The 27337-nt window shown below is 37.9% G+C and overlaps 1 protein-coding gene across 1 annotated transcript in view; it reads right to left on the bottom strand.

Moving 5' to 3' along the window:
• Nucleotides 1-378: 378 nt before the first annotated feature.
• CIT (citron rho-interacting serine/threonine kinase) overlaps nt 379-27337 on the bottom strand; it is a 103207-nt gene continuing 76248 nt past the window's right edge. The window contains exons 27-48 of the mRNA XM_063454602.1: nt 22389-22524; nt 20818-20922; nt 20544-20684; nt 20215-20322; nt 19755-19917; nt 19502-19666; nt 18439-18576; nt 17567-17747; nt 14720-14811; nt 14257-14361; nt 13919-14088; nt 11797-11877; nt 10281-10416; nt 9656-9795; nt 7924-8016; nt 7731-7839; nt 6403-6531; nt 6235-6315; nt 5951-6029; nt 5697-5876; nt 4117-4417; nt 379-2049 (exon numbers count right to left, since the gene is read on the bottom strand). Of these exons, the coding sequence (XP_063310672.1) occupies nt 2026-2049; nt 4117-4417; nt 5697-5876; nt 5951-6029; nt 6235-6315; nt 6403-6531; nt 7731-7839; nt 7924-8016; nt 9656-9795; nt 10281-10416; nt 11797-11877; nt 13919-14088; nt 14257-14361; nt 14720-14811; nt 17567-17747; nt 18439-18576; nt 19502-19666; nt 19755-19917; nt 20215-20322; nt 20544-20684; nt 20818-20922; nt 22389-22524 (2857 nt within the window). The 3' untranslated portion in view covers nt 379-2025. The remainder of the gene's footprint in view (nt 2050-4116; nt 4418-5696; nt 5877-5950; nt 6030-6234; nt 6316-6402; nt 6532-7730; nt 7840-7923; nt 8017-9655; nt 9796-10280; nt 10417-11796; nt 11878-13918; nt 14089-14256; nt 14362-14719; nt 14812-17566; nt 17748-18438; nt 18577-19501; nt 19667-19754; nt 19918-20214; nt 20323-20543; nt 20685-20817; nt 20923-22388; nt 22525-27337) is intronic.

The following is a 27337-nucleotide window of genomic DNA, read 5'->3' as shown; positions in this document are numbered from 1 at the left end:
ATAAACTTATTTTTTCATTATTTCTTTTGATTATTTAAAGGGACCTTATTGTGCCTTTTGGGTGTCAGGCACGCAGGCCAGACAGAGGCAGGAGCAGCTGCAGACTTGAATACAAGAAAGATTTAACTATATTTAGGGAGGCCAAAGGGGGCTAGATGGTGGTTTTAACACTACAGGGTCAGGAATACATGTTTGTATTTCTGACCCTATAGTGTTCCTTTAAGGACATAAATGAGATCACAAGCAACTCCTTAATTTCATAACCCAATACTACTGCTTGTATGCCAAACAGAAGGACCAACACATTGGATTCTTTATTCCAAGTCTAAAAAACCTCCTGCCCCAGCAATAGTTTCGTTCAGGTCAATAAATAGGTCATTTTAAAGTGCATTTATTTATTTTTTTCTACAATATTAGCAAAAAGCGGCAAAGCATAATAGAAATCAAGCATTCCACACTCACAAGCACCTCCAGTAATCATACTTCTGACTGCTAGCAAAGAGTACTTCTATTTCAGACTGCCGTCTAGAAGTACTTAAAGTATAGTCATCTTGCAGAAGTAGCAATACTGCAAGATTTTTACGAGTACCACTGCTGCAGCCTGCTCTGAGAGTAATCCCCCTGCAGTCTGCCTTAGAAATACTCCCACTGTAGCCTGTTATCTAGGAGCTGATTTCGGCACCTTGCCAGAGTCGGCACTCATTTCACAAAAAGGGCAAAAATGCACAGTTTACCTTAAAAAAGTAGAAACATATTCAATTTTATGAATATAAACTTTCTGGTAAATATGTACAATCCTCATATTTAGGTAAGGAAGCATTTAAAGGGACAGTTAACCAACATACATCACCTAGAGGTTTGATAGAGCATGTTAGTTTAGCATTAACCCAAATGAAATAGACAGATATAATGTTCACTGATAAAGGATGTTCTGAGGCTCCTGTTTGGGGATGAAAACCTTTCATGCAACAGAAATATATATATATATATATACATATTTAAAAGGTCCAGCTTTTCCTATTATACACATTTTATCAGAATGCAGGGATTACAAACTTTCTCAATTAGAAATTGAAAAATGAGAATCCAATATAAGATCTTGTTCATTTTAACACCTATAAAATATTTTAGCACCTTTTTCGTACATATTACCCCTGGCACATTAACGGGATGGTTTATAAAGCAATATCTTAATATCAAGTGAGGTAGCAGAAGCAACAGGAAGTAAATCAGCAGAATGGAGAGGAATCCTGTGTGCAGAAATAAAATCGCTACTGTGACTTTGTATATTAACATTTCTTTGTTTAAATATTCTGTGTTAGTGTGAAAATCAATGGCTTTTAGATCAGTGGTAAGACTGATATTAAATCACATGGTGTAATGTAAAATGGTTAGTGTTCACTATAAGGAAATAAGGCTTGAAGACCGTTCAAGCCTGCTGCTGTTGGACTAAAAGGCTTGTAAGCCTCAGTGATACTCCTAAAAGCGACAGGTTACTTAAACTGAATCTAGTTTGCTTTAATCTAAAATTGTACAGTAGATTCTTCATTATTCAATACAGCCACACTCTGTGATTTGGTTACTTTTCCTACGGAGCACTGGTTCTGAAGACTATTTTCAAGGAGTTAAAACAGCCTATGATACCATAAAACCCTAAAATCTAAACACCCCAAAATCCCGTCTTATTGTAGACAAGTATGAGAACCACTGCTGAAGAGGTCTAGTTGACCTTATGATTTGACAAAAAATAATACTTTTAAGGAAATATCTTCATATAAAGTTAAAAAAAATGACACAAATCAGCATGTGATTAGAAAGAAAGAAAACAGGAATGAAATATGAAGTCAGATGCAAGAATTAAGCTGTTTGAGATCTTGGTACACTGCTTCACATACACAATTTAAAATAGTCTTTGTAACTGGTCGGCTACAGACAATCTTCTGGATATAAAAGCATCTGCATGTATAAATGAGACATTGCATCATTTCTTCTTAGTTCTTTGTAGACGGTGCTTGTCTGGTCACATTATACTGAAGATTGGTCCCAAACCTCAAGGGGGAAAAATAAACAACCCGTTAAAAAATAGTAGTTTGTGATATATAATAATTGTAACAAAGAAGAGTGAAACCGTTTTAGTTCACTTGTCGGTTCAAGAAAGCATAAGACCTCCCCACCCAGCCCCAGACATACTTTTAGTGTAGTTACTAACCAAGCCCTAAAGATAAATGCTTATTCCAAAAAAAGAAAAAGAAAAAGAAAAAAACACAGCATAGGGAATATATAACTGCAAAGTCTAAAGAAAATGAAAGGGTATGTAACATGTTTTTCCTGACATCTATTGCAGCAGCAGCCTCACTATGGTGAGGCAGCCAGTGGTGTACATGTTGGTAAACTGGTAATGACTACCTGAAGAGCCTGGCTGGTGGGGTTATACACTAAAGTTAAATTCTATTTTATGTCTACACCATTGTCTAAGTGTTTCATCCACTTCCTAAATTGGTGAAAGAGTACTGCAGTCTGCAATCCTCAGAGTTTTGCAGTTAAAGGGACTCTCCAGTGCCAGGAAAACAAACCGTTTTCCTGGCACTGCAGGTACCCTCTCCCTCCCACCCCCATCTCAGGTTGCTGAAAGGGTTAAAACCCCTTCAGTGACTTACTTGTATCCAGCCCCGAAGTTCCTTGGCGTTGATTCAGGCTCCGCCCACGCTCCTCCCCCTATTGCGCATGCGCGGCCGACGACGGGGGAGACCTAATGCGCATGCGCGGCAATGCCGCGCACGCGCATTAGACCTCCCCATAGGAAAGCATTGAAAATGCTTTACTTGCTTTCCTATGGGGATTTCAGCGACGCTGCAGGTCCTCACATAGTGTGAGGACGTCCAGCGACGCTATAGCACAGAAAATCTGTACAATAAACCCGGAAGTGCCCTCTAGTGGCTGTATAGTAGACAGCCACTAGAGGAGGAGTTAACCCTGCAAGGTAAATATTGCAGTTTATGAAAACTGCAATATTTACAGTTGCAGGGTTAAGGGTAGTGGGAGTTGGCACCCAGACCACTCCAATGGGCAGAAGTGGTCTGGGTGCCTGGAGTGTCCCTTTAACTTCAATGGTGAGGTTTTTTTTTTTATTGCCTTATCTACATGATAATTAAAGTGGAGTCAGATCCAGTCTGGCGTATCCCTTAATTTCAACACTACTTGGAACAATGCAAATAGCTGAACTTCATACTTGCTTATCTCTACAACTAACTGTGCCTTTGCCAACGTCATGTTGACAACGCTTCAATTAAATTAATTTAAAGGACTATTCCCACGTCCATAACAACTTACGGTCATCAAAGTTGTTATTGTGGCAGGCTGGTCCGGGCACAGTCTTACCTCGAGGGGCCAAATCGTTTTACACAGTTTTATCCTGAAGTTGGTCATTAAGCATGTGACAAAACTTCTTCCCCAGATTACTTCCTCTCTGCCACCAAAGCATATCAGGAATATTTGGCTAGACAGTCAAACTGTAAGACTAAAAGCCTCAGCATACGCTCTCAGACTGTTACTGGCTGCCCATTGAGAGAAAAGGTACTAGTATTTATTTCTCAATGGGTGGCCACTCAGCTGACACTTTCAGCCTATGACTTGTTGCCTACTGGGAGAAATGGTACTACTAAGTTTTGAAAAATAATTTACATTTATAAAACTGCCATGAGTCTGATCCACTTTAACAGCCCCATTTTAATATCAAAAGTTTAGTAAAGTAAACTGAAACAGCCACAATATATTGTGTATGTGTGTATGTATATATTATAGAAATCCACTCTTTGTGAGTGTAGCATGGACCGTCCAGGCACACAATATAGAGTAGCTTATAAACCCTGGCTATTACAGTAAGACTTGAAAGCCATGTATGTATTTATAAAGCAAGAAATATTCTTGCTTACTTGAAATGGGATAAACAATTTTATTTGTGTTTTCTCACACTGAAGCATGTGACATGGTTGAGATTTGTTTCATGGAACCTTTTGGACTTTGTGTTGAACAGGCATTTTTGTTATGGCAGAATGTGTCAGGAATGTCCTAAAATGGTTTGAAGAACATAGATTGATGTTTACATTTACATTATACCTTGTTGACTTGTGACAGAGGTGTTCTCACAGCTCCGGCAGGCAAGCGACTCCTATTGCTCTCTTCGAATAACCTTCCAGGTGATCTCTCTCTTCGGGTACTCAGTAACCTGCCTGGAGACTTCTCCCTTTCAAGTGGTCGCCCAGGAGATTTGTCCCTTCGTAGCTCTGTTCTACCTTCACGGTAACGATGTGGTGTGCTTGGTTCTCGCACAAGACCCTGGACCTCCCCTGGCACAGGACTTGGAGCTATTCTCTTAGTTATGTGGTCATTATATGATGGAGGACCTCTTTTGTTTGGGCTGAAATATGAAATAAAATTATTTTGCGTTGGTAATTGTAAAAGTATTTTAATTTGAATCCAAGAAATATTGAAATGATAGATTCTTAAAACGATCCGTGATTTTTTAGTTTTTATATGTTTTATAATCAAGCAAAGAAATAATGCAATTACACATCGCCTATGTAAAATTTTAATTTATATTTTATGAGAATGTATTAACCATATTACTTAACATTCATCAGTGCCAAATGAAGCTGGTAAAGACATTTGATTGGGAACAGGAAAGTAAGTAATCATGTGAAAATGGTTTGACAAACACCACTGAAACTGTACATATAGATTCCTGGCACCATAGCCAATACATTAAAAGGACACTGTAGGCAGCCAGACCACTCCGCCGCAAAGGAGGAGAAAGCTATCGTGCAAGGGAAACAAGTTTGTTTTCCTGGCACCATCGTTTCTCTTTAAAGCGGGATCCCAAGATGTTCTATTACTTTAACTGCTATGAAGTCTTGCCAGCCTTTAGGAAGGCAAAGCTTCATGGGAGTTGCAGTTTTATGACATATGGGGATTTACTGTTAGACCAGCCCTATCTTAAAGGGCTACTCCAACCATCACGCCCACTTCTGCTTTTAGAAGTGATCATGTTGGTAGGAATCCGTATGTGCAACACTGCACATACAGAGATATATTCACTTTTATGCCGAGAGCTAGTTGCAACCCTCGAACAGCTGACTTATGGTCTGGACTGCCTGATGTCAGTTGTGTGCAGAAATTAAGTCTGTTGTCAGAGTGCTGGCAACTGGTGTGACGAGCATCTCCTTTGCAGGCAGCCCAGGTTTATAAGACGATTGAGTACGCGAGAAAGTAAAAATGTTTTGGTTAACTTTTGTTCGCCTAACTGATGCTGGATGTCCTCATGCTACACACTCCAAAATCCAGCATCACACAAAACCCCATAGGAAAGCATTATATAATGGTTTCCTATGAGGCTGTTCTAATGCGAGCGCGGCCATTGCTAATGTTGGTGGGGGAGGAGCGAAGGCGAACTCCGAGCCAGCGTCAAGGAACATCAGCGCTGGACTCTGAATTCTGTCCTTCCAGAAGCTCTACAGGATCTCTAAGGAACTTACAGGGTTTACTACCCCTGAAGATTAATGACAAGTCAGTACCAGGTGTTCTCAAATGTTTACAAATACCTAAAGAAATGGGATCCTCTTTTTCAGTTTCAATAGAGTTGCGATTGTCTGTTTATCTGACTTTTTAACAAACATTTTGAAAGATGGTAAAACACCCACCTGCGTGTTGTTGAAGGTGCTCGATGAAGCTCATTTGTAGTGTCCTTCACCAGATTACCTTTGCAGCATATAACTCTAAGTTTGTCCTGGTAAACAGATGCCAGGTAAATGGCTCCAGATGAAATGGCTGGCCCCAGGTACCGTGGGTTTGGAATATCCAAATGGGCTCGAGCTGGTGCACTAGGATGAGATGGGAAATTAATTTTATAGTTCCATGTTCAACATAGTTACTAGAGCCAATGAACATGACTTACCCCAAAGCAGCGCGTCCCTGAATCTCAATCACTTCCAGAGAATTAAAATGGGTTACAAACAAGTAGGGTTCCCTGTATGCTGAAATAAACAGATAAATAATAGATTGGTTCGCACTGCAGTGAAATACCACATTTTTTTAAAGGCATGCAAAATGTGCCTGGAACATAGAACAGAGTTCATAGGCCATAGATAGATTACATATTATTACATTTTAACATGTTTCTATTTAAAAACTTTTCATTTGATTGTATAAGTGTATTTTTTCTTCTCAAATAATATTCACCAAATGCAAGAGGCAGTCTGCTCCACTTCAGATCATCAGTGCGACTTCGTCTTCCATAAGAATCAACAAATACACCAAACTCTGGTAGGGAAAAATGGAAATAGTGGATAAGACACAACAAAATATCGTAGTGCTGTAAACATTGTGATTAATAAGTATCGTACTTACCGTGGAAACAAAGGAGATATTCCTCTCTCTGCCCTGTGCTATTAACCTGCATTATAGCAATAGGGAAACTATTGGTGGAAGAAGCAAACACAGCAGATGCCAACGAGTGGTCGTTTTTATCCAGGAATTCTAAATAAAAACACAGTAATAAGTACAATTAGTAAATTACATTAATTATAATCTATGAAACCCTTAAAAATTGTTTTACACAGTGGGTAAAGTTAGTGTGCCCCACTCCCCCCCTCCCCCTATCTATTATTAATTTTAACTATTTAGTAGATATACCCCCAAGAAAACATGCATACATTCTTCCCTGCATGTTTTCCTCTGCAGTAAATGAAAAGGGAGCTTACAAAAGCTGGAGACCTGATGTTTGAAGCCTTCACAAACCCTCTCCATTATCTAGTCAGTGTCAGGGAATAGACCTGTCAGAGACTTCTAAACTGAGAAGCCTCAGTGCTGGAGCCACAAACACACAAAGCTTTCCAATGCTTCTCACTAAACTGTAGTATAGCTCATGGAGAAGAGGGAAAAGCAGGCGCACAAGACTTTGGAGCTAACAGTGGAAGAGTGACAGCCAGTTAGGTGTTTCAGACCCCCAACTTTAAAATAAAAATGACAGACTCCATAGACATAAAGCACGTCAGCATGTGTTGCTTCCTCTGGATGTTTCAGCAGCGATTTCAGAGTTTAGAGCTGCCTCTTTATTTTAGAACATGCAGTCCCATTAAAGGAACACTCCAAACACCATAATCACTACAGCCGATAATTTTAGTACGGTTTGACCACTTACCTGGTTCCTGCATGGTACCTGCAGCCATAGCCCCTGCTTCTGGTCTTCTCCTTTTGGAGAATCTGGTTGGCTGTGCGGACCTATAAGGGGCAGCACTCATTGGTTGTAACGTCAGCTGAGCTGGCAGCCAAATAATGTGATCCTGTATTGGCTCGGCTTTACTCCACAGTGACATATGGCTTCTCCTGCATAAGAAGCCCTGATGTGCAGTGGGCACCCAAAGAACTATGGTAAGTTGTCAACCATACAAAACGCCAGGACACTCGGTGTTTGGAGTTTTCCCTTTAATTGTATTATGCAAGGTGAAAGCTTCAGAAAGTGTGTTTAGGACACAGGTTGTTGTTAGACAAAGTGGTAAAAAAAAGATCTCTTTTCTTCCGTGCATTGCATTTTCTATATAATGCTGAAATGTTAACATTGCCTATTTGTTTCCTTTATAAATGTCTGCCAATAGATCCTGCCAGAAACACTGAACGAACAAGTAAAACATTGTAGCATTCGGCAGTGTGCTTTTATGGCAGTGTTCAGTTCTTACCTTCCAGTGTGTATTGTTTCATCTCTATCTCATAAAACTTGTTTGTCCCGATAATTATACTGTACCCAGTGAAATAGATACAACTACATGGTTCAGATGTTTCAATTTCCTATATAAATAAGAGTGAAGTAGTAAATATGCATATTGTAAACAAGTACTCCAAACTACAAACTCTTTGTACATGTGCACCTACCTTTCTTATACAGAACTTGCTGAGGCTTTCATTGTACCGCAGTATCACCACCTTATTGAGCATGGCTGCACAGATACATAACCCATTTTCAATCTAAAGAAAGCACATGTTCAGAGATATTTGGTAAATATAATACATCTTACATTAAAAAAAAAAAAAAAAAAACACAAAAAAAACAAACCCCACCCTTTTCACTTTCACTGCTGTGGTTTACGTTAATCATACAGAGGCAGGCAAATGGTAAATGAGATGTTTAACTCCAACTATGCTTAACAAGTCACAGTGTAGGCTAGTCTGCTGGTGGTACAGATTAACAGTTGAATGCATAAGTTCCATGACCACGTGATTTGAAGTGGTTATGGTGCCTGGAGTCTGTATGTTCTGCATTACTATTTGAAACTCTGCACATACCAAGCTTAACTCCTTTGCTGCCAGTGGTGTAACTAACTCAGGTAGCATCATGAGGCTGTGGCTGTCTAATGTCAATTCTCTGCAAATTTTGATGCAAAGACACTCTCAGCTAAAGACTGAGCAAAAGGATTGTCATCCATCTTACCGGGGGATAGTGCCAGATGAAGGAAAAAGGTGGGCGGAGGGAAGAGGAGATGATTAGAGAGAGACAGAGACAGGTTCACCATATCAGGGAAATCTAGCAGTGTCTTGATAAAAGATATACTTATGCCTAGGTGCTAATGTGGCCTTCTAATAGACACTCACAGGTTTGACTAACATATTTCAACCTGTTGCTTTTGAGCTATTGAGCCTTTTTAGGTGAAAAATTTAAAATAATGGCTGCTAGTTTATTCACAATTTGGACTTTGTGTGGTGCTTGTTTATTTTTTTATAAACTGTTTACTTATATACACTTTATATAATGCATATTAATAAAAAAAAAAAGCTTAATGCTCATTGTTTTATGAAATATTAATTCAATTCAAATGCCCTTATAGAAACACAATCAGTAGTTTTTCAGGGTGTTATATATATTACCTCCACAAGATGGCACTGTTGATCTTGGCATCACTGACAGATAATTACATAAATAGATAACTCAAAGTAAGCTCATGATAAAGGAAATTGCTTCAATAAATGGATAGGAAGACTGAACAGCTTTTTTTTTTAAAAATGTGACATATGGAAATATTATAAAACACAGGGACACATTTGTCTGTAATTATCGTACGAAGGTCAGACAGTTTTTAAATGTGGAGTTGACATGTTGAAATTGCTTCACATTAGGGCAAACTAATCCATCCTCAAGCTAGTGCCAATTTGCCAGTGTGCAGTTGCTCAGTTTCATGACACCCTAACATATAATAATGAATAGCATCTATATTAAAATAGATTTGATTATGCTAATAAGAGTTTGGAAACACACACAATGTTCTTCGATCTTCTCTATTGATGTTATTCTTTATACTTTCTCCAAATGTAAAATATCATTTTGTGATCCAGTGCCTTTCTGTGTAATCCATGAGTAACACATTTAGGGGACAAATTTAATGCAACATTAGGAGAGTTACATTTGTATTTTTTTTTCAGTCTCTGTCTCTTTAATCAGTTTCAAACCAAACAAAAATATATCAGCATAAACTCCGACACCAAGCATGCCACAGTTAGCCATCACTGGTCGAAATTCATTATTTTGAATATCTTCACACAGCACCATGAGAAATGCTTTTTGGCTATTTAAATAGAGAACTTTTTCCAGAACTAGCGTGAATGGACTTACTTTTCCTGCAGCAAAAAGATGACATCCTTTTACAGCTTCAAAAACTGTCAGAGCAATTTCTGGTTGTGCTGGCAGGTGTGACTGGGCCAGGGACTGTTTGACCTTCTTTACATCAATCAGACATAAGGCTCTGTCCTCTCCTTAAAATACAAATGGCAAAGTTAGTATGTAGCCACAGTAAAAAAAAAAACAGTCATACTGAAAGGTACATTAAAATGTAACATTTACTGCGACTTCACTTTTTTCTAGATTTTCTGTCCTGTAGAGAAGACTTATATACCACTAAAAAGCTGCAGATTTAAAATACCTTCACAGAATGTTACTGCGATCTGAAAAGCTGCAGGTAAAATGCTCTAAAATAGACTCTGCCTGAGGTCTTAGTAGAAATGTGCTCCACATGGAATAGCTTTGTAATGCAGTTTAATAAGGGGGTTTTTGTGCAGAGTTACAGCAAAACAGTCCAGTAAACAAAACTTCAGCATGATTGTTATAAGTCATTTGTTTTATAGAACATGCCACGTCTTACTCTTAAAGGATTGCATTATCCATCTGCTAATGGTATTATTGGTAATCTATGTAAAGTGCCCAGAATAAGAGTGCAATACAAAGACAAAAAAGAAGTTACCTGCTATAAGGAGAAGTTTCTCTAGCTCCTTCACGATATGAACCTGAAACACTGCGCCCACCCCTGGTATGTGTGTGAGAGAATTCTTCAGGACATTTAGAGCGTACAGGCCCTCCTCAGCACCAACCAATACAATCTAAACAGAGAGATCACACATTAGGTCCAGCAGACGTAGAAAACAAATTGCCAGACTCACTACATTTTTACTGATCTGGTATATGGGTGGCCGGATGAACTATATTATCCCGGACACATATGATCTTTGCATATTGCAGGGTTTGACAAAGAGCTAGGATATGTATTATTAGATATATCAATCATGCTGCCCAAACCAGTTTCTTATTTTCTAAGAAACTCTATGGGTGTATTCCTTTTATAGGCTGCTGAAAAAACAACATACACAGTCTAGCTCTGACATAATGATGGGCAGACTATGGAAACTGCCCAAAGAATTCAGATGATGCATGAAACCAATCAATCAATTAACCAAAGAGCAATCCTGGAGCATGCTTCACATTCAGCCCATTCGTGACAGATATACATCAGAAAAATATGCTGAATTTGGAAATCCAATTTGGTTTACAGAAGGTCTTGACATCCGATTTCCCTTTATTTCCCCTCTAGGGACATTTATGAAAAAATGCACAGTGCATGGACACATTTACCCTTTAAGGACCAAACTTCTGGAACAAAAGGGAATCATGACATGTCATGTATCCTTAAGGGGTTAAAATCTCTTTTCTACATGATGCTTAAGGGTTTCATTAACAATAACTATTTTTTCCTCCAGGAAGTGGACATCCTGTCCAGCACAGATATGTTAATCAAATACACTAGGATACAACAGAATAGAAACTTCCTCTGCAGGGCTAGGCACGAATGCAACAGACCACATGGCATGTTTACTACAAGTTGCAGTTGTTAAAGGATAATGAAGGGCAGGCATTCATAGACTCTGCAGGAGAACCAAGTGTATTAGAAGCCACATTAATTCCGCTCACCTGCTTCACTAATTACTAAGACAACAATTAAGCACTCTCCTAATCTAAAGCAAAGCTGTCAGATGAGAGATATTCTGAAAGAAAGCTGGAGGTAATTGTGCTCTGCCTCAAATCATTATTTTTAGATTTTATTGTTGTAATAGGATCCAGATGAAATTCAGCAAGCGGATAACTGCTCTATTAGGACTCGGCATGGGTTTTGTTCAGATTGTTTTTTGATACTGCTCTCTCACTATAACAACAAAGCAAAAATAAGCAGTCCAATGCTTGGAATTCCAGAGCCCTTAGCATCTTGTAATTGATTTTGCTCCCTTTTGGTATAGACAATAACTTATTCTCAATATCTCTCTTCTTTTTTTCAGTTTTTTTAATTAGTTTTTTTTGTGTGTGTGTGTGTGTGTGTGTGTAATTCTCTTGTGAATACCTGGTAATGCACAGTTTAGTGTATAACCCAGTGTATTCTGCCTGTTTTTGAGTGAATTACTACCAATAAATGTTCCTGTGCTTAGGAATACCTGCTCTGTGAGAGGTATAGTGCAGTTGATATCAAGACGGTCTTCACCTTCTAGCTTCAACAAGGAATTTCCGAGAAGCTTCTGCAATAAAAGATAAATGTGAAACATACGCAAAACAAGCGTTTACATTCAGTTCAACATATGGAACTATTTCAGATGTACTGGAGCAGTGAAAGGGTGGTACACAGGCCCAACTGAACTTGGTGGTAAGATTTGTTTGTGTACAATACTTGCAGCCCCTCCCCTATAAATGTAACAATATTAATAATAAGTTTAAAGAAGCCAATCAATATATTTATCAAGTACCAGGACAATCTCTTCTCATCAAGCATGATGCATTCTGTCCAGTCTAATACTGTTCAGAGAGTTACAGACCTACGATGAATTGCCACAATTCACAGCTTCTCATAGAGAAGCATAAACCACATTCTGCCATCAGGTTATACATGATGACACTGGACATAAAGACCATTTATTTAACCAATTTCTACATTGTGTTTTTAAAAAAGCCTTCTATTCCTTTGACTACAGTCTACCCTTTTTGTCCCCTCTACCCCAACTTGCATTATTAAAACTACTGCTATACATGACGTCATGACTTAGGATATTGCAAATCCTGCAATTTTGCAGAAAAAGTAGGACATTTTATTTTTTAAATTGACTCTGTCATTTCACTGAAACTCCAACACATTAAGAGATATATAGGGACTTTGTTTCTGTGTATTCCGATGCCTGAAACTTCTAGACCCTGGGCAGAGCTAACAAAGGCTAGAAGTATCAATCTCCGCAGTTGTCACCAGTGACAGCAGCAGGGAATTGGATTTATCTATGGAAAACTGTGGTATCCTCCATAGACCTCAATGCTTTACTCATGTGCATGAGAGTTCAGCACTGGCATTAGCTTTGGTGGCTGGTCCCACTGGGAGAAGATGGCAGCACCCGCGAGGGACAGATTCACTTTTTGCCTGCAGCCCCTGGCCACCGAACCCCAGTGGCTATGTCATCATTGGGGGTCTTTGTTTTGATATCTTTAAAAGCTGTATTCGCTAGGTTGTCAATGTGGCTACAAAATACATTGTCACTATAAGAATAATTATCTGGGCAGTCTGATGTTTATACGAAGTGTTTCTGATTTGGTCCTGCATCCTAAATATACATAACACGTTGACAGAACTGAGCTCCGAGGGACCCTGTTTACCACTTATCCAGCCTGAGAATTGCCCATGAACAAGAATTCTTTGATTCCATGTAAACTATTCTTGAAGTCTAGCGTGTCCTAAGTTTCCAGTCCAGCAGGTTACACAAATTATGTGCCGATTTTTCAGTTCGTAATAAAAGCTGATCAATTTCACTGATGCGAATGTTTGGTGTTTGTATTTTATTCCTGCAATTAGCTTCCCCCTATGATCTGTTATCTACATTTCTACTCACAAAATTTGCACATTATAATGGATGTTGTCACTCCCTTAATCACAGGTTTTAATTTGGGTTTGAAATATAAACATACGCAATTTCTCTATGTTCAATTTACTCCAATCCAGTATTTTTAGTAATGAAAAACATTCATGCAATTAATTATGCATTTCTAATTGGGTGTATATTTCAATAAAGAGCTTGCTGATCTTAGCGCAAGCTATCTCCCTTTTCCCCAGCGCAGACCTTATGTGAATGTCCAATAACAGACTTCCCATTACAGCTCAATGAGAAGGCTTGATGTTGTTCTCAATCTTTTGTATTTTATTTATAGGGACACTCAAAGCACTACGTAAGCATTTGCACTTAAATGGACAACAAAGCAAAACATGTTTCTTGCATAGGTTACTTATTGCTGCAGAAATCTGAAGAAAAGGGGAAAGAAACAAACAGCCCTTGTATAGCCCTTCAGTGCTTTATAAATAATAATTAGCCTACTTCAGTTTATTTTAAGTTCCAGTTTTCCTGATGTAGTAGAAGGCCATCTTTATATATGAACTGTGAAAAGTTTATAAATATTTCAAGGATTCTGCTTGAAGGATGTCTACAATCATTTATTTAACGAATACAGAGAGGTTGTTTATTATATGTTTGCACCTGATGTATTTCTAAATTAGCAATTCGGCTTGAATTTCTTCAAGGTACTCACAGCATCAGCTTCAGCTTTTTCCCTTGACACCCTCCCGCCAGCCACCACAGACTCCAAGGCAGTGACCCAACGTTGCTTATCAGGAAAACTAGGTGCCAGTAAGTACAATGTGCGTCCCGGCCAACAAGTGGTGTGTGGATGAGATTCTATTTTCATGACATATGGCACATCTACAAAGGACAAAAACAGAGCACGCTAAATGTAACATGAGGGCTCAGAAAGGTTAACCCACTACAGGTGGAGGTTTGCACTGAGCGACTAGCAACAGGTCTTGAAAAGAAAATGCTATTCTCTAAAGATTTACGCTGTGAAATGTTTCTGTCCTTGGGCAGTCTCACCTGACTTAGCAGTATTTACAAGCTCTGTGGACCCCACAGCTCCATGAATCGTTACGTCACCATCTGGCAGGCAAAGCTCGAACTCCTCTACAGGTCGTTGTCCCCCTACAAACAACATAATGCAAAGGAAGAAAGAATAAACAGCATATTTGTCATGCAGATCACTGGGTTGGATTTGCTTGTTTTATGTTTGCATTGATGTATAGTATATCAAATATTTTGGCCCGTTGTATAATTATGTGGGAGGAGATTTGACAGTTTTACACCAACTAATGTCACCAAGAACTCAATCTGACCTGGGGCAACTCAGCGTTTTGAGATTTGTACATGAAGCTTTATTGTCTAATTATTCCAGGATGAGATACTGAGTATATTTATTTAAAATAAATAAAAAAAAAAAAGGCTTCTATATTCTGTTACCAAAGCAGAAGCATTAAATGTGGTAAACTGTTTGAGAATATACCTTCTTTTAATTCGGAGTCAAAGATTAAAATTTTAGACCCCTCCAAGACAACGTATTTCCGGTCCCAGCCTTGCTGTCCACGTTTGTTGTTCCTGCAAATTTGTATTGGGTAAAGAATTAAGGATAATAAAAAGAAAGAAAAAAGTACAAACGTAGATATGTCTTTGGTTGAATCTCAGAGGATAACTTCTCAGTTCAAAATGAATTTAGATAAATATCTGTATCAACATACTTTACATTCATCGCAATGAAGTTGTTATGGTACCTGGAATCCCCAATCCTTCAAGTTCTCAAACTGTTAAACAATAAAGAAGTGTCCCCAAATCTAGCAGCTTTTTCCATGCTTGTATTTTAACCTCTTACTGTTTCAATTTGTATAAATTAGCATGTGTATAAAATTAAATAATCTGTACTATATGTGAAATTATATCTGTATCCTTAATTTATGTTTTCATTTCATTTTTATTTGGTCTTTTTAAGAGCTTTTTTTTCTTCTTTTTACCCACTGCCACTTTAAGTTAATTTTTTTTTTCCACTTTTAGTTAGCTTAATTTTTTTATGTATTTGACACAATAGAGCGGACTATATGATAACTGGGTTTCAAAAAGCTAATTACTATTAGTATTTTTATATATATTCCCACGCAAATTTCCCCAAACATAGATTAGAGGGATTCCCTGCTCTGCTGCGTTCGTCTATGTTCATCTAAGTTTCTCCGAACATAGACGAACGCACCAGAGCTGGGAATCCCTTAACTTCTCACTTACCGACCAATTCGTTCTACAACCTGGTCATAGGAATGGAACCCGGTCAGTATTCTATAAATATCAGATTGCATATAATTGCAAAGTATCAGTTCCTGCAGTCTTTTTAATGGCAACACTGCATTTTCAGAGAAAAGGCAGTGTTAACATTACAGCCTAGGAACACCTCAGAAGTGTGCAGCACTGACGTTCAGCGTCTCCACGCTCTGCATGGAGATGCTGATAGGAGATGCACCTCTATCAGGAGATGCTTATTTGCAAGGGCGGTGTTTGGCTCTGCTCCCTGCCTTGCCTCCTTTACTGAGATCTTAAATTCTGATGTCAGCCAAGGAGGCGGATTTGAGGTGGGGCCAGTCGTGAGAAGCCCTGTGCAGCTCTGTTAAAAGGTGAGTTTTAATCCCTTTACTGAGTGTTCGAACAACCACTTATGCCCTGAGGTAGTGAGCAGTGTCTTATGAAACATATAGGCTTGGAGGAGAGTTTATTTTCCATAGTTTCTAAATTGTATGCTCAAATCATGTTGGACTGAAGTAAGAGCGTATATGTGAGCATGTTTCTGCAGTGTCTGAGAGAAAAAGTATCTGAATGAGAAAGAAGGGAGGTAAGGCTGTGGTTTGGTTTTTAGCAACATTATTGATACAAGTAAATCAACTGAACACTAGCGGAGGATACTCCATTTATATAAGTTTACATTGTGAATTGTGTTATTGTATACAGATCCTGTTCTCTACACTTGTTTGTTTGGTATTTGCTTTATTAAGATTCAATGTGCATAATTTAGGCTGACCACAATCCAGACTTATTAACCACATTAGGGACAACAATATATTTTTACCAAGTGTGACCTGAATACACTAGATAAATGACACTTTTAGCACAGTGTTTGTAAACATTTGGAAATTGTACTTATTAAGGGTAGTAACTGTCCAAGTGGAATGAGCAGTGACCTGTCCAGGACAGGACGTAAGCCAAATTGGGTCCAGAAACAAAAAAAAAGTAGGAGCACTTCCTAAAGTGTCACGTGGCCGTATGTCCATTTTCAGTCAGACATCATCACCGTGGTAGCCTGTGTCAACAACCAAGAAGGAAGAGGAGTGCTGCTGCCTTGGGAAGGTCATAAAGATCCTCCAGTAAGCAGAAGCCTGGGATGCAACTTTGTCAGCAATTCACATTCCTGGTGTAGTCACATGGGAAGCAGACTACCCTCCTTGCTGGAGTGCACAAACAGGTGGTTTGAATAATTGATCCAGCAGTAGGTGAACCCCATCCATTCCCTTAAGAGTGCACAGCACCTCAGAGAGCAAAAAGGGCATGTGCTTGAACATGAAGGCACAAGACATGTCTCTGGAACTTGGAGAAAGAAAAGAAGTTTGAGTCTGAAAAGTGGTCAGGCTTAAAGCATAGCAGGGAACAAAAAGCATCCTCCATGGTGGGAAAAATAGGAGGGAGGGAGAGACAGCCACAACACAAACTCACTCAACAGGACTCCGTCACAAGCATTGTAGTGCAGTTGGGATAGTGCTACCCAGGTAAGCAATCATATCATTAACAGGGTCCTGGAAAGTAATGGGGTCTTACCCCATGACCAAAAGCAGCCCTAAAATTCGCTGAAGAATTGCATTATGAGTGTTTCTACAACCTCCAGCTGGAAGGGACTTTATCCCATTTGACATGACTTGTAGGCTCTCACCATCCAAGGAAAGAAATGTTAAATTATTTTCTCTGTAATTCCTAGTTTAGTGAATTCACCCTCAGTCTTTTCAACTGAATTAGCTGTGTATCTGTTACTTGTGTTTCTAATTTAAAAAAATATTCACCATCAGTGACTTTTACTCTACTGAACTTTTAAATGGCATAGTTTGAACAAAAGAAAAGGCGTTCCTAACATGCAAGTGTTTATTCTTTACAACTAATGTACCTTAACATTACACCTTGTATTCTTATATCATGATTTCTGTAATTTTTGCACTCCTTTATCGTGCTAAACACTAAAAGATTTTGTTTTATTTCAATAAATAAAGCAAAAAATAAAAGTTATATAGTTTTTCAATGAACTCCTTCATGGACAGAAGAGGTTTTATACCTTGGAACCTTCATCCAGACTTCCAAACGCACTGACCCACTCGCTTCCTTCACTTGCATCCCGGGTGAGTTCATTTTCTCTCTACAAAACGCTTCAGTGAAATGTGTAGCATATTCTGCAGGGAGGCCACATGTAGCTGGGAGGCAGGAGGAACACTTTGGGTGACACATGACCTGACATTCTTACAGAAAGACAAACAGAAAGGCATGTTAACATCACTGCTCGGTAACAACCTAGATGTGTCTACACACCGAGACAGTTGTCCTTAAAAAGTAATGGATGTTCACATGTGGTGGTGTTGCCCCAAGGTTTTGGGATGAAATCTGTGCATTGGCAGTCAACATCTTTCATAGACCACTAACAACTAGATCACGGTTTTCTTCTCCTAGCTAGACCTTTAGATGACCTGACTCACACAGAACAAAAATTCCCTAATGGCTAGACGGGCCATGGCTTAATACTGGATGCAGATCGATGCTCCAGGTCATTTTCAAATTCAAAGATGCACACAATGGATAAATTAACAGTGCAGGCTAGGAACACATTGCCAAGCTTTCCAGAAGATGCGGCTTTCATTAGAGTCTGACCAGAGTCAGCAAGGACACTGATCTCTGACAGGTTGCCTAGTGCTGACCCTGTCACCACGGCAATTCTCTCTCTCTCTCTCTCTCTCTCTCTCTCTCTCTGTTTCTTTTCTTTCTGGTGGAAGGAGGTTTGTCTTCCCCTTTTAATCTTAAAAAAAGTAATGTACTGTACAGTATTCCATGAAAACTACCACTGTGAAGTGTTGCACTGCTGTTTGTCCTTAAAGTATTTCTTTAAAACAAAGTAATGCATGTTTTTGAAATGTGAGAATCAAAGATGCTCCTTACCTACGCATTTTGCTCCCTGACGACCAAAGTGGACAGTATCTAAACACACGGAACATTTAGCTGCTCTCATTGTGAGACCAACATTAAACCGGTGGGGAATATTATGATGCATTCTCTCTTTGAGACGGCGACTGAACTCTGAAAGAAAAACAAACATAATATACACATATATATTTTTTGTCTGCCAGTTTATAATTTATATTGAGACATATTTTGTATTCAATGAGAAGGTCATGAGTAGACTTTCAATAATACAAAGTTAGCATGAGACATATGCAGAATATATCAGCATATATGTACATACATAGTGTGCTTTTAATAATTAGCAAGTTATACCTTCTGATTCTTTTTAATACATTAATGGGATTTCTTCAAGTCAGCTGTAAAACTTCAAATGGTCACTCTATGCACCATTAGACCTATGCATAATTGCAAAAATGTATAGAGCATCTCAAACCAACTCAGAGTGCCTTAGAACTGCAGCCATTTGTAAAAATCACTGCCGTTCTGAGGTTCCCACACAGCTTTTTTCGAAGTTTTGCAGACACTTAATGCACATCTTGGGCTGGACTATCTTTTTCTTCAAAACATGGCTCTGCATGTAGCTCAGTTTAGCAAACAGTGGACTATGTATAAACTGAGAGTGATGAGTGCAACAAATATTGAGTATATCGTGGACTCATGCTGTTGGTTTATGGGATAAGAGTCTCTTCCAAGTTAGGAAAGGGGCTGTCTGTGCAGCAGTTTGATCTACTGAAGAGTGCATAAAGTGAAATTTTGAAGATGGGTAACTTTTTTATTTTAAATTTTAATTTTGTGATTATTTTTTAATGCAATGGTTTAATAATGCATTACAAATTTGGGTCAATTTTTTTTATTTGAGACACTGGTTTTGTGTGTGTGTGTATATATATATATTAACATTAGTACTCATAGCTCAGTAATAGTGCAGGTTTACATCCTGGAACTAATCCACTGAGAAAGGTACTGCTTGTCAACTTCGAAAAACTAGGACAATGTTATGATTATTAGACTAATTGCACTAAATACAAATAAGTGTCACCTTCTGGAGCAGAGGATTCCTTTCGTCTGCTAGACTGGGGAGCCAGAAGACTGACAGCATTGGGCTGATGCTCAGGTGATCGAACCAATGCAGACATGATGATCTGCTGCCTTGCTGTTCCAGGTGTCGAAGGAAGTGGATGATCTGCCACCTTTAAATGTGCAGCTGTCAAAGAGACAGAGGAGATATAAATATGTTCCAGTAAAACGAAAATATTTAAAAGGGGTTTTGCTTTCAGAAATTTTACTTGTACCTTCTTCTCTGGCAGAGCGAAGTTCTATCCGAGTTTTCTGAAGTGCTTCCTCCAGTTCTGCAGTTCGTGCTTTCTCTTTTTCTAAGGCTACCTTTAGTTCATTATACTGTAAAGGAATCTGTGAGGCCTGATTGGGGTCATCTCTGCGTCTTCCAAACAAACTCTGACAAAGTAAAGGAGGAAATAAGGTGGTCATAGAAACAAATCCAAATGTTTAGTGAAAGTGTTCTCTGCAAATACGATATTTGACAAACTTCTTCTAGTTTGCGTGATGACTCTGGAGATCAACTGTGGATATTTCACCAGGTCAGAATTGGTTAGCATTGACCATGTCAGGGTATTAGATTGCAAGGATGTCTCAAGTTTTCATTTTGGTAGCTCAGGTCAACTTAAAATGTAGATTATTCTGTGTTCCTCAACTGTACATGTAATTACAAATAAAATACTGTATTTATAGTACCTTTTTCTTCTTTAATGGCTGGTCCATCTTTGCTTGTAAGAAATCAATAAGCTTAGTTTGTTGTGAAATAGTGCCTTCCATCTTCACCTTTTCGTGCGAATAAAGAGCCTAACGCAGAACAAACAATATCAAGATGATTAATAAGGAAGAACAATGGATAATTAGCTGTTGGATATGTTACACTTTATTATTATTATTATTGGTATTTATTTATTATTGGTATTTATATAGCACAAGCTTATTCTGCAGCTTTTAACTTAGCTTTTTAATAAATATTCTGTTTATTAACCAAGTGCTAGGATATAATCTGGATTGCTCCTTTAGACTACCTGCATGTTCTCCATCTGATATTCCAAATCACTCCGCTCGGTTTTCAGCAAGTCTGCTCGATCCAGGGCCTCCTGAAGTCCTTGGGTCAAACGGAAGATGTGATTCTTTTGCAGGTCCATCTGCTGTTGAAGCTTAGCCTGCTGCTCTTCACAAAAAGGCTATTTCAGTAGACTGCAATCTCTTAAACCTTTATTCATTTTTTTTTTATTATTTTTTTAATCAGTGCGATATGCTATCAGATGCATAGCTTAAGATCTCGTTACAGTCATTTACCTCTTCCAAAAGCCTCTGTTTTAGTTCCCGTTCAGTCTCCAGTTTTTGCTGTAAGCTGCGTGCATTCATCTCCAGCATTGTATGTTTCTTTTCTAAATCATTTAGCTGTGATAAGGAAAAGATGTAGTTTATTAATATTAAACCAACGATATGTCACAGTGTTTGTGGAACAGAGGGATTATACAGATATTGATAAAGTATCTAGAGAGATGGCAGATATTTTAAGGGTAAAATCAGATTATGTATTAGTGCTACTATAAAAGACTGGTAAAGAAAGTAAATTATAATAGATGGATGGATAATATCTATCTAATATAAGATAACATTAGTTAAAATAATGTAAATATATCACTTTTAAAGGGAGACAGACCAAACAGTAGTGCAGTTAAAGGGGCAATGACAAAAACTGGATATTTTCCTTGCCAGGAGACCGCAGCCTCCTCAGCTGCATTGAATGTCAGTTTTATACAACCTGTGAAGGTCTAAAACCACAAGCGCTGCCAGGACCCTTATGGATAAAGGGACCCTGCATCAGGGAGAAAAAAATATATAATCAAAACAATAATAATAAAATGAAATGGGCATGGCCCTCCTCCGAACATGCTGTAAAGGCATATATAAGAAAAATTGTCACCTATCTCATGGATTGGAAGAATCCATGCTGTTAAAATGAGTCCACTTAATGGATGACCTCACGGCTAGACTTAGGGGGACCCAAAAAACATTTCAGAAAATATGGGCGCCATGGGAGAATAGCCCACTGGGTTGAAGAGATGTGACCCCAACCCCCTCTTCTCCACACAGAACACTAACCACCGATGGCCTTTGGGATCACCACCACCACTCGCTTTCTATTTTCTATCTTCTTCTCATTTTCTTTTCTTTCCTCTTCTTTTCACGTATCTAATATTATTACGGCTCTGCTTCAAGGGATTAACAGGTTCAAGGGACGGAAACTTATGTATACTGGTATGAGAGAGAGTATAAGGTGGGAGACGTGGATTATCCACGTCTCTACGATGATATTGTACGACTAGGACCTTAAACAAACAATCAGAGACACACTAACCAGTATGAATCACGCTTAAACTAATCAGAACGCCTCTTGTTAGATTAGTCGATAGGAAGCATTGTTAATCTCTTACAAAACTAAAAAGGTTGACATGAGGTAACCTGAGGATGCAAATAACACACACAGGGGGGGAACCCCTAGTAGAAAGCATCAGACAGATGCACTGACACATAGATAGGGGGTTATCAGGGAGCTAACGATGTTGTAATTGTTTTTGCTTATCATGCGTCAAAGGATATAAAATGTGTTTACTTGTTCATAAGTCTTAAGCATGTGACCTCTGTCAATGAAAAATAAAGAATAAAAAAAAAAAAATTGTCTGTACTCTCAATATATAGCATATCTCTATGGGCCACAGTATTCCACGAGCCCCATGGGCATCATGTAAGCCGTGGTAAGCCCAGGCACTGATGTTCCACTTTCTAAGCTAACATAATAGCTTTTCAAATCAAATAATTACTGCTCACCCCAAGTCTATATATCAAATCACCTTACTAACCTTATCAGAAAGACTTTCAGTCTTGAGCTTTTGATCCTTTAGTGCTTGCTGTAGCGCTAAAATCTCTGCTTTGTGCTCTTTAACGGCCAACTCCACCATCTGGCGTGATTCTGTACTGCGCTGATCGGCCCTCACCCTTCAACAGATGGAATAGAAGAATTAATTGATTGTAACAGTATTAATACAACAGGAATAATCAAGCATTCTTACAACAAATTGTGAATCATTTATATACTAGTGCATTACCCAAAATAAACATATCACAAGCAGTAAATAGGGGAAGGGAAAAAAATATTCACTTACTCCAAATTGGTAATGGATTTTAGGTAAACCAAGAAAATGGGACAATGTGAGATGCGCTGGATTTTTAATTTGGACACTTTAGTACCAAGAGGACTTAATAGTGACTTTGAATTATGCCACTTTTTATAACCTCTTTTTCTTCACTTTTTACCCATTTTTTGTAGAGATACGTTTTGATCATCAATATAAAGACCACTTTATGGTTATGGTTTTGTAAGTTTTTCTCATGCTGCTAAATGATTCTGCTCTGTTATATGCACCATCAGTTTAACTTTTCAACAAGATTAAAAACAAAGATTAAAACTATTTATAAAGTTTTTTGTTTTTCTAAAAACCTTGTTTTCCCATTATATAGCAGAAACATAATGCAAATGATGTGTTAATGTGATTTAATAATGTTTTAATGTATTCTCATATATCTGTCTTTCTTTTCATGCATATACTCCTATGTATTAGGAAACTTTGATGGAAGTGACAAAAGTTTTGTCCATCTTTGAGGAAACAGTAGTTCATAGGTTTGGCAATAAAACTACTGTTCCCAGTAGCCCGAGGACAACCCACACTAGAAGGGAAGTGACGCGGCGGCAAACTCCATTGTGTCACTTCCAGTTTGGGAGAAGACCGACATATGCCCTTAAGAGAAATGGCCGCGCTAGGATCGTAAGTGACGCGGTGATTGGGACTGCGCCACTTCCGTGACAATTACTTAATAGAAATTGAAAACACTCTGATACACCTCCTACTTCTGGGAACCAGCAACCGGATAGGATTAAAAGTATTTAAATGGACCAATTAGTTTGCCCTATGGGGGTATTTAAGGGCAAGCGGAAACAGCTGTGACTACATACCGATTGAGAAAGCCCAGTGATCTGGGAGAAACGCGTCTCGGCAAGAGGAGCCTTTTTTGGGACATTCTGAAAGTTTATTATTTATTTCTATTTTATTTATTTTTTCTTTTATGTAATTTTACAATAAATGTAGATGCAAATATCCATTTTGATATCTATCCTAGCTGTCCATATAAGAGTTAATTTGAACAAAGAATGAATTTGGCATTTCATCTTTATTTCTCGGAAAATGGATTTGTATAAAATCCTTTTTGCTGGAAAAATACTGATTTCGAAATGTTCTTGTTAATTGTCCAATATATCGGTATTTGTAAATATCTGGTTTTAATCAAATATGTGATACGTTATATGACGAAAGATTATAACTAGAAACAGCTGTTTATAACTTGTGAAAAACAAATGATGTCACTAATGCTCATGGCCCCCACCGACATGAAAATGGGGTATAAATGCATATGACTGTATAATAAACTTTGAATTGGTTATTGAACAAGTCTCTGCTATTCATTTCCAATTTCCAGAGCTCTGAATGAGTTGGCAAATATCCATCATCCACAAAGGGTCCGGGCTGATTTTATCCCCAACAAACTGGTGTCAGAAGTTTTGGGGGCAATTGGTCGGAGCGGAGATGTCAGGTAAGGGGTTCTTTGAAGACCTTCTTTACCTGCATCTCCTATCACCCACACATTGCTTTGTTATTTATTGGGGTTTCTTACTATTTTAATTTTTTAAAGGGGATTTTCAATGCATAATGTCTTTAGTAGACATGGTTTTTTTAAGTCTCAGGTAGACTTGTTTAACTCCTTTGGTAGGAGGAGTGCCTTTGGCAGGCGGTTTTGTGCACAATTATCTGGACTTTTCCTCTTTGTTAGGGGTTCACCTTTGGCAGGTGGTAAAAGTGTGTATGGGAGACGTCCCATGGTCCCTCTTTGTAAGGGTTGCCTTTTGTAGGTTGTAAAACTGGTTTTCAGTCTTGGCAGACTGAGTTGTTGTATATGTACATGTAACTTTTGCAAACAGTTTATGTACATGTTTATGTACATGTCACTTTTGCAAAGAAAGTTTATTAACGATAAAAAAAAAAAAAAAAAAAAAAAAAAAAAGTGGTTTTAACCCTGTATGATGGATGTTTGGCATTACTCAAGCTTGCTACTTTATGTGCTGTTTTATTTGACTGTGCAACTTTGATTTTAAGCATGAAGTCTGTGATAAGGGGGTTAAGATAAATAAAATGGGAATGAGGCTGTTTTTAACAACTCCAAACCATTACTCCCTCCTGATTATACCCAGCCTGTCCCCTAAAGACAATAATGATTTGGGTGCTATCCTTGCTGTGATAAGTTAGACCTACCCAAGCAGGAACAAGGGGTTCCCACTGCTCCATAAAGCTCCCTTTTACCACCTGCCCAGGAAGAAAGGATTGGCAGCTCCTCTGAAGCCCTGAGGGTGTCCAAACCAGGTATGAGAATTAAGGGAATAAAATAATTGAGGGAATGTCAAAAGTACATGTAAAGGTGATGATAAATAAAAGAAAAAAATAGAGGTTCATTAAGGGGGTCTACAAATTCATGTTGTAAATGTAGATGATTATAAATTAATATGAAATTTATATTTTCAGCACATGCTTCATTTCGTGCTGTAAACTAACTTGCTTGCTACAGGTACCTGACATGTTGTAAATGCTTTAAATTGTATGTATTCTGTAGAATTGTGAAAATCTGTAAATTGTTGTCTGGGGATGCAGAGATTTTATTGATTGTGACCCAAATGGTGGACCCCCTGTGCAGAAGTGGGTTTGAAATTTTGGTCATAGAATGTAGGATCAGAAACCATGGACAAAGGTTTTTACCTGTGTTTTTATGACTTTTGGGAACTCAAATTGACCGGTCAAAATTTCCCATGCTTTTAACATGGAGTAGTATAAATATTTTGAGTGTTTGAGAGTTCTGACAAATGCAGGTGATACCATGTCTGTGTAATCTGGTCCAAATGTTCTATAAGCGTATAGGAGAGAAATTCTATTGATAAGGTACATATGTTGCAACTGGTTAATGCAAGTGTTATACAAATGTTTAAGTTAAACGCGTTATATGGCCATACGGGATCCCTTCTTTAATAAGAAAACCATTGGTACCAGAACTCCTAAATAATAAAATCAAATAAAAATAAAGAAAATATACAATAATATGTTCTGAATACAGCTGTTAAAAGTTTATTCTGTGTAAATGGTGATTGTGATAAATGTGTTTTGGTTACTCATTTTAAAGTATGCAGTTTGATTGTCATGTATGTTAATGGGTAATTTGCTGTGCTATTCTAAATTATATTTGAATAAATTTGTCTCAGTATTGATACAGCTGGAAATGGTAGCGTAATAATCTAATAATCTATTAAATAACTGATTTATTATTGAATACTAGTCCAAGAGCAATATGAGTTGTAATCCTTAAAGAAAAAAAAAAAAAAAAACACGCTAAGTTTTAGCTGTTTTCCAAAATTCTGTTGTAATAATGGACTTCTTGCCAAAATTCGACTTTCCAGTGCAGCTGCCAGGTTTTCTGATCTTAAAGCAGTACTGCTTGCATAGTTGCAGAATGCACAAACAAGGGAAACCTACATTATGTCTGTGTTTCTTTTGGGTGTGACATTTAATAATGTATTTTGGATTGAGTTAATTGCCTGTCCATTAATGGGTTTTTGTGTTGGGATGTCTGCTGGATATCTGCTACATTCGTTGTGTTCTGTGTTATAAGAGGACATGTGTGATATTACAATGAGTATGAAGACTATTTAAAGAATATTTGCATGTCATTAACGCAAGCTTTTAGTGTCTTTTTACAACAGATTAAATGCTGATCAGCTCACGAAAAAGGGGCCCCTGGAAAAAATCTGCTTTTCAAAATCGTGGATCTCTCATTCTTCATATTATTAGGGGAGTATTTAGCGTTATCTTTAACATAAACAATTGTTATATTATATATTTAACAAGTACAAAATTAATGGATGACCAGAAGTGGATACGTTTTTTCCCAGATTAAGATTCATCTAATATGCCTCATTGATTATAGCAAAATGATGAAATGGTATTTTTAATAGAGATCAGACAATTTATTTTGAGGCAATTCTAAACTACTGTATTATATTTGTATTGGTATATTGAAAGCATTTTGCAGACCCAGAAGAGAATAAATAATATAATAATTCTAAAAGGAACCATACTATGGGAAGAGGTCACCCTATTAACTCTCTAAGGGGTTAAACTCATTTTTGATAAGCATATAAAGTTTAGTTTTTGTGGTTAGTCTTTTGATACTCAATTTGAACTCAATTGAAGTATAACAACCATATCCTTATAGGTGTAGGAAACGGCTGCAATATGATTTTAATATTTGCAATATTTGCAATATATTTGATATGCAATATGATTTTAATATTTGCAATATATGTTTTCAATGTATTCTAACAATAGAAAAGTAACTAACTGCATTACACCTATGACCCAGACTGTCAGTATTGCAAACCCTGTAGGAAGACTCTGCTTTCACTGTTTATGTACTAATTCTTCAAAAGCTTATTAATATTATATCTGTGTGGTACACTAAGAAGTGTACACAAAGAGGGGGTGTGAGTTAGGTGAGTTAGGTAATCTCGACCTGCATATGGAATATGCTTCATGAGAAAGATACAGCAGGTTGTTTTGATATAAAGAAAGAGGGAAAAGTATGTTGGATCGGTCACAAAGGATTGTGATCTTAAGCAGGGGAGACGAGGACATTTGGGAGGTGATAGGAGATTGAA

Source organism: Pelobates fuscus, chromosome 5, assembly GCF_036172605.1.
Source record: "Pelobates fuscus isolate aPelFus1 chromosome 5, aPelFus1.pri, whole genome shotgun sequence".
In the NCBI taxonomy this organism is placed as follows: domain Eukaryota; kingdom Metazoa; phylum Chordata; class Amphibia; order Anura; family Pelobatidae; genus Pelobates; species Pelobates fuscus.
This window is presented reverse-complemented; position numbering and strand designations above follow the sequence as displayed.